The sequence below is a fragment of the Argentina silus genome, assembly GCF_951799395.1.
Source record: "Argentina silus genome assembly, chromosome: 2".
Taxonomy (NCBI): domain Eukaryota; kingdom Metazoa; phylum Chordata; class Actinopteri; order Argentiniformes; family Argentinidae; genus Argentina; species Argentina silus.
In genome coordinates, this window is record NC_139656.1 from 2,207,501 (window position 1) to 2,216,000 (window position 8,500).

The following is an 8,500-nucleotide window of genomic DNA, read 5'->3' on the forward strand; positions in this document are numbered from 1 at the left end:
CGTAGACAGTGTGCCATCACTCTAGGCTTTTTCCTCGGCGGGCTAACACAGTCATGAGGCGTGCAGATGACCGGGGTTCGAGCCCAGCCAGTCACGTACAGTACAGTACAGCTAGCCTCGAAATGAGTTTGGCTTCATCACTCTGAATACAAGAGCTGAGGGTGCTGTGTGTTTCTCTGGAGGCGCAGAGTCACGGCCATGTTTGAAACATTCAATCTGTTAAAACTGTAACTGTGGACAGTGCCAGAGAGTTTCTAAACCTCGTAATTAGACTGTGAAACAAAGGGAAAAAAAAGTTAGCCCCCCCAAAGTGTGACTTCACCGGAGGGGTTGTTTAATTCATAATTGGATTGTGCTATAGGACAGAAACACTTAAACTGCAATTGTACAAGTAGGACTTCTCAGCGTATAATTGGATCCTATAATAAGGGGGTGTGGGGAGGGGGAAGGAAGAGAGGGGACTGTCAACTCATAAATAATGATGATCATAAAGGCTGTAAGACACACACACACACACAGACACACACACACAGACATACACACACAGACATACACACACACACACACACACACACACACACACACACACACACAAGCAATCACACACATAGGCACACACACGCACACGCTCTCGCACATCACAGGCACACACACACACACACACACACAAATGTCCTGATAAATGCTGCAAGATGCAACACTCTGTGAGTAGGACCCCTGGGGTTCATTAACATATGAGCCACTTGCTTGTGGGGCGTACACACACACACACACACACACACACACACACACAGACACACACACACACACACATACACACACACACACACACACACACACACACACACTTCTTCATTGATTAGCCATGGCCCATTTAAGAAGTCCTGATATCATAGTTATAAACCTATAAGGCTCTCTAACCTCCCAGTGAAGTTCTGATTAGCTCAACCCCTTAGGAACAGGCAGGGTATGATCTATGATCTGTGGCTGCTCTCCACCATTCAGAGAGGAGCATTACAGGACTGTTCTCATCATCCTGGCTCCTGCTGAGAGCTTTAATATAGTCTGATAGGCTCTCTCACACTCTGGAGATTCAGGTAATTACATGCAAATAAGGTGAGCTGCGATTCTTCCCCCTGAATGCCTACCTTATACTTTAAGTCAAACAAATGGAGCACCAGGAACAACCCAATCAGGTCCTCAAGCACTCTTCTTTTTGTGGATAATACTGTGATGTATTGTTTAGTTTGTGTGTTAGAGTTAGAGACACCCTGGCCCATGTTTGACCTGAAATTCATTTTCAATCCAATGTTTGTATGAATAGAGTCCAGAGTAGTCAATCTGTCTTAGTCAATAGTATCGGAGGACCGATTATCTTGACAAGACTATCTACAAAAATTGCTTTTTCAAAACTGTCGAAAAAGTTGTTTTCTTCTTGTGCATAGATGATTACTACGGTAGTCCTGAAGCGTAAAGCACCCCAAAAAATAAGCGCCCGTCAATGGCCGTTGTCGAAATCGTTCTATAAGAGAGTAAAAGAGTTTAGTTGTTACTCATAAATTGCGAACACTTCACAACCAAACAGAAAGATCCATTGTTGGTTTCTTTCCCAGGGTTTTCTGGACCTGAACTTCACAGAGTTCCAGGCTGGGGGGGCCAACATCACAGGGTTCCAGCTGATGAACTACACTGACCCCTACGTCCACTCCGTCATACAGGAGTGGCTGGACTTTGACAGCAAAGACCTCAAAGTGCCCAAGAGAAGACTCAAGGTATGGAGTATGGACTAAACTTTACAACATGGCCAGAGATTTCCTACATATCTCTCCAGCTACTGTAGAATTAAATGTTCATATTACAAACACCAATGACAGCCTCTTGACTACAACAACAAAGATATAGAGAGCCACACTTCCCTATGCAAACACACTTAGAAGACAACAGACATGCCATAACAGAAATATCACAGACTTAAAACAGACACATCGCAAAGGTGTCATACTCCTCTATGATTGGCTCTCCCAGTACACAGGAGCTCTGACCTACGACGGCGTGGCCGTCATGGCAACCGCCTTCCAGAACCTCCGTAAGCAGCGTATTGACATCTCTCGCCGTGGCAATGCCGGTGAATGTTTGGCCAACCCACCTGCACCCTGGGGCCAGGGCATTGACATCCAGAGAGCCCTGCAACAGGTAGGCGCTGCCCTCCACGACCCCTCCATCACCCTACAGTTTCTTCAGCCCCTACATGACATGACGTAGGCACGATTCTAGGCGTGGTCAACGCTATATCAGAGGAGTCTGCGACAGGTAGAAATCTGAGGACAGGGCTCGTTGTAATTTATAGAATGAAATGAGGAATGATATCAAGCACGTGTGTTTGATACCATTCCTCATTCCGTTCCATGCATTACAAAGGTATGTATGACTCATGATCCAGCAGTCAGAGGATTATCTATTTAAGAACTAGCTTCATGAATTATACCAGGCTCTTAAAAACTGCTGTCATTGGAAACACTCAATTCCTCTGCAGCTGTATCATAACATTGACAATGAGTAAATAAGAAGGTTTAGATTTCCTAGTGGATATCCTACAGTCAGCTAGCTCTCCATTGCCCACCTTAGCCCGTCTCTGGTAATCTTTACCCCAGGGGAGGCTGGTGGAGGCAGAAATCGGAGGACGGGCTCATTGTACTGCATGGAACGGAATGAGGATTTGACCTGTTTATCTCTGGTTTGGCTCTCAGGTGCGTATCGAGGGCTTGACTGGGCATGTGCAGTTTAACGATAAAGGCCATCGGACCAATTTCACCGTCAGCGTGATGGAGCTGAGCCCTAGTGGACCCATGAAGGTGAATAGGACCTTCATCATAACATCTTCATCATCATCATCATTTTTGTCGCCATCATCATCATCATCACCATCACCATCATCATTTTCATCACCATCATCGTTGTCATCATCATCATCACCATCAGTGATCAAGTTGTTTGAGCCTTCCACAGGTATACTGTACAATATGCATTCTCACATTTCAAATCTAAACATATACAGTATAAACAGAGAGCTTAGTAAATACGGCAATGTGCGATTTGGAGCAAATTCCTCTCTGTCAATTGGTTTGCAGAATATTTCACGTATATTTCCTCGTTATAATGCCATCAACGTGACAGTCCTCCAACCTGAAACGAAAGCTGCTGTTGCCACTTGAGAAGGTGTTGGTTGTTTTATCACTGAGAGAAGGCTTAGGAACTTGCTAGCCAGGGGGATTATCCTTCTGAGTTAAAGAGATGTGCTTATGCCCACACTACATATGTGTCTGAGGGTGATTGTACTCCATAAGCCTATGACATGAATATTTATCATACTATAAATAGACTTGTAAAAATGTCACTGTGTACTGTACCGTAGCAGTGCTGTGTGTCGATACTCTTACCCCCGGGAACACTTGAAGTGTTGTTCATGACAGTGTCATAAGAGTGTCATAAGTGCTTCATAAAGCATTAATAAACATGCCAATGTGTTATAAGAGGTCATCATACATTATAATTATCATTGTGACAGTTATAAGCAATATATATTTATAAGCAATATATATACTATATACCAGAGCTGTGGATGTCTTGTGTGGTCGCTGCGAAATAAATACGGCATACCATGTATGTCCTCAAGGCAAGTTGGTGGAGGCAGAAATCTGAGGACAGGCTCATTATAATGCATGACACCGAATGAGGAATGGTATCAGAAGTGTTTGATACCATTCCTCATTCCATTCCATGCATTACAATGAGCCCGTCCTCCCGATTTCTACCTCCACCAGCCTCCCCTGTGTCACAGCGTGTATTATGGACAAGCTTTCCTGAAGACATATCTAATCTACATGAATGATTATTGTGATGTATGAAACAAGCAACCGTTAATCAACCTATCAAACAATAACAATAGTCGACAAAAAAACCCAACTGCTTTCTACCCCTTCCATGTTGACTGCAGGTGGGCTACTGGAACGAGCATGAGAACTACGTGAACACAGCGGTTTACACCCATCCAGTGGAGGAGTTCTACGGATTGCAGAACCGGACCTACATAGTGACCACTATCCTGGTGAGTCTGTCTCACTGACCTGAACGTTTCAATGTTCTCAATGTTCACCTGTCGATCTTGTCAAAACAACATGGTCGGGGTAAAATTAGCATTTTTTAATTCACTCACCCTGTGCACGAAGCTCATTGAAATTAAATTCTGGAATTGATTTAAATCTTCATTTGAAAATAAAAGGCGACTTCCAATCAATGAATTTCAATGTGCTTATCGATACTGCAACATGTAATGGCGTGTGGAGTGGCCATGTTTGGAGAACAGCCCGGGTCTTCATTTCCTCTTCACACAGTGACTGTATCAGCGCTTCTATTTTAGATCACATCAGAGAGGGTTAGGTCACCTCTGCTCAGTGACATCAACACTCCCTTCTGAATAACACTGAGATAGTATAGAGAGGGAGGGAGGGGTAGAGATATAGGGAGGGATAGAGAGAGAGGGAGGGGTAGAGAGAGAGGGAGGGGTAGAGAGAGAGGGAGGGATAGAGAGAGAGGGAGGGGTAGAGAGAGAGGGAGGGGTAGAGAGAGAGGGAGGGATAGAGATATAGGGAGGGAGGGATAGAGAGAGAAGGAGGGAGGGATAGAGAGAGAAGGAGTAGAGAGAGAGAAAGAGACAGAGAGCAAGAGAGAGAGGGAGGGAGGGATAGAGAGAGAGGGAGGGGTAGAGATATAGGGAGGGAGGGAGGGATAGAGAGAGAAGGAGGGAGGGATAGAGAGAGAGGAGTAGAGAGAGAGAAAGAGACAGAGGGAGGGAGAGAGAGAGCAAGAGAGAGAGGGAGGGAGGGATAGAGAGAGAGAGAGAGAGGGAGGGAGGGAGAGAGAGGGAGAGAGCGAGGGAGGGAGAGAGAGGGAGGGAGAGAGAAGAGTAGAGAGAGAGAGAGGGAGGGAGGGAGAGAGAAAGGAGTAGAGAGAGAGAGAGAAAGAGACAGAGGGAGGGAGGGAGGGAGGGATAGAGAGAGTGAGGGAGGGAGGGAGGGAGGGATTGAGAGAGAGAGAGAGGGAGGGAGGGATGGAGAGAGAGAAAGAGACGGAGGGATGGAGGGAGAGAGAAAGGAGTAGAGAGAGGGAGAGAGGGAGAGAGAGAGAGAGAGAGAGAGAGAGAGAGAGAGAGAGAGAGGGGGCCTGGGAGGTAGCTGACTGATGAGGTTCTGCTTGTCGTATTGTTGTTGTTATTATTGTTATGGTGAGTCTCATATTTGTGCACCGGACAGTTATTGCATGCAGCTGTCCATAGCTCTATTGTGTGACATTATAAACGGTGACAGCTAAGCATAATAGAGATTTTAATGTTTTTGTATTGTTATGCTGTATTCACACAGAGATGCAGTAGAGGTAAATGGCAGCCATCCCAGATGGAGGCTAGAGAGAATTCTGTTTAACGTTCTATATCCAACGGCAGAGTTTCCCTTTCAAACAATCATCTCTGGCCAAGCAATCACTGGGGAAATAGTCTATCATACGGGCGTGGGGGAGGGGGGGGGTGTAGACAGAGTAGAAACCAAGCAAAAAAGGAAGAGAGAGAGAGGGAGAGAGAGAGAGAGAGGGAGAAATAGCCCTGTATGTCTCAAAATGCCTCTGGGCTAATCTGAACTGTCACTACTGTCCTTGTGGAATGTGAGTGTGAAACTGCCTGGGCCTCACCAGTGAACAGAACCCTGAACCCTGTGCCTTGTGTGTGTGTGGTGTGTGTGTGGTGTGGTGTGATGTGGTGTGATGTGGTGTGTGTGTGTGTGTGTGTGTGTGTGTGTGTGTGTGTGTGTGTGTGTGTGTGTGCGTGTCTGTGCGCGTGTGTGCGTGTCTGTGCGCGTGCACATGCGTGTGAGTTTCCACCTGTGGCTGGCCCATTAGAGCTGTTATCACAGCAGCTTTCCCACTGGAGGTCAGAACTCAGTGGAGCCGCCCTGCTGGCCTCCAGCCCCAATGCCCCCACTGCACCCCCTGCCCCTTTGCCCAGCCAGAAATAGCAGCCATACTCACACTGCTCGCCCATCAGATCTGAGTCACCCTCACTGACAGGAAGTTGTGAGACTGTCCCCAAAAAGGACAGAACACCCCCACCCCTCACCACAGACACACACACACACACACACACACACACACACACACACACACACACACACATAACGAACCCCCTGCGGGGTGACCATTTTCTCTCTATGAACAATGCCATCTGAAGGCTCCAGCGTGTGCACCGAAGTAGTAGAGGGAAATGGGTTTTCCACTGTATGTAGAAGCCACGTTGTTGATACACATTCAAACAGTATACTGTATATGCAAAGGTTCAATTGCCCCATGGGGATACAAAAGCTGAATCACATCGTATCATAGTGGATATGTTTTCTCAGAGGGGAATTCAAATGTGCACGTGTCTCCTTTGGGGGCTTTCCAGTCCCCTCGGATAACTGCCTTGAATACCACACTGAGTAACAAACTGTGAGACTGAATATGATTGTCCTCACATTCTTGTGCTAATGGTATATTTTACAGTAGCAGTTTCTGAGGTACAGTATGTGGAGGTAAATCTCTCAGACGCTGTTGGCTGCTGTTGAATGCCAAGCAAAGCTGATAATACACTGAATTTTACAGGGCTGTATATGCTCTTCATTTTCTCTGGCATTTCACAGTAAGTATAATACTGGTACATTTCACTCAGATAACCCTAACTCAGCTGAGTCCTTAGAATCCTTCGGTCCTTAGAATCCTAATTTGACAATAAACTTGATGAACTTTACCTTCTTCTGGAAGAACGACAAATCAAGATACCCCTGTGCAAGTTTCTCTCCTGTAAATAAGTAAATAAATTAAAAACCTAGCATTGTGACTGCCAATAGCCCCTGGTCCCAGCATAGATTACTTTTTCTTATGATGACTGATGGATAGATGATTCACTTACCTAGTCAAATGTAATTGTTGTAAGTCGCTTTGGATAAAGGCGTCTGCTAAACGCCATAAATGTAAATGTAAATAGTGAATTACGGAGAGTTGTAAAAAAAACGAAAAAGCCAGTGAGGCAGACACCAACGCTTCCCTCCTGTCTGCCCGCGCAGGAATCTCCGTACGTGATGCTGAAGAAGAACCACGAACAGCTGGTGGGGAACGACAAATACGAGGGCTACTGTGTGGAGCTGGCGGCCGAGATCGCCAAGCACGTGGGCTACACCTACCGTCTGGAGATCGTAGGGGACGGCAAGTACGGCGCCCGCGACACAGACACCAAGATGTGGAACGGGATGGTGGGGGAGCTGGTCTACGGGGTTAGTCAACTTTTCCATCAATGATTATTTATACATATAGTGTTTATATGATTGATATGGACTGTTTTTCCAGTCATTTCAAACAGCAATGTCACCCCTCATGTTGAAGAGCATGATTTGTCGAACCGCCATGATGAATCTATTTTTACATTCCCTAGAATCTGTGTATTCCCTAGAAGTGTGCAATGATTTGGGAGTCAATTATATACTGTAACGACCTTCTGTAAGGCCTGTTCGCAGCTCCGCCAAGGGAGTTACCTCTCTTGGTGTTGTAGCTGGCGCGGCCGGTATGTAAGCGGAAGATTTTGAGTTCGATACCCGCTTAGGGCAAGCTGCTCTAGCCCCGCCGTTCGCTACAAGACAGTACATTCTCATTGTACATGCTTACTGCATGAACATCTGTCCCGTTGTGTTATTAATGCATCTGGAGAACCGTTGTAGCGTACAGTACAGTACGTTGGTTTATTTATTTCCAATACTACTTGACACAGATGTTTTGTGATGGGAAAAACAATGTGTTGGAGAGGGCTGTCACAGCTTGGCCTAGGACAGGACACAGTGTGTCCTCGCCTCGCGGCTGGGATCTGACAACAGGCTATTCTGGAGCTCACAGTTTGCCTCTAAGATATGATCAGATAATGGTCTCTAGCAGGGGAGGCTGGCAGAGGTAGGAATCGGAGGACGCGGCTCATTGTAATGCATGGAATGGAATCAGGAATGTTATCAAACACGTGTCCACTTAATGCGTTACAATGAGCCAGTCCTCCGATTTCTACCTCCACCAGCCTCCCCTAGTCTCTAAGTTTACATGTTTAGTAGCTACTGTACTGTCACCACACATAAACACAGCAAAAAACACCTCTTGATCCGCTGCCAATCGACTATTCCAGAAGGTATATTACACGGACAGCAGACAGCAGTATACTTTACACACTCACGCACACTCACGCACGCACGCACGCACGCACGCACGCACGCACGCACGCACGCAACGCACGCACACACACACATAGAAGGTGTTTTTGAAATGTTACTTAAATGTCTCTTCTCATATCCCTCCACTTTCCCTGGACATCATGTCACAAAAACGGACTTCTTTGCCCGTTGGAGGCTCATATGAATGATGTGTTGAAACAGTTGGATTAGGA

General features: G+C 46.1%; 1 protein-coding gene across 1 annotated transcript in view; it reads left to right on the forward strand.

Moving 5' to 3' along the window:
• The window catches only part of LOC310821661 (glutamate receptor 1-like), a gene marked incomplete at both ends in the record, with an annotated part of 40,096 nt that overhangs the window by 21,765 nt on the left and 9,831 nt on the right, over positions 1 to 8,500 (forward strand). Inside the window, 5 exons of the mRNA XM_083693794.1 lie at positions 1,614 to 1,772; positions 2,026 to 2,193; positions 2,748 to 2,852; positions 3,995 to 4,105; positions 7,146 to 7,352. Coding sequence (XP_083549920.1) covers positions 1,614 to 1,772; positions 2,026 to 2,193; positions 2,748 to 2,852; positions 3,995 to 4,105; positions 7,146 to 7,352 — 750 coding nt within the window. The remainder of the gene's footprint in view (positions 1 to 1,613; positions 1,773 to 2,025; positions 2,194 to 2,747; positions 2,853 to 3,994; positions 4,106 to 7,145; positions 7,353 to 8,500) is intronic.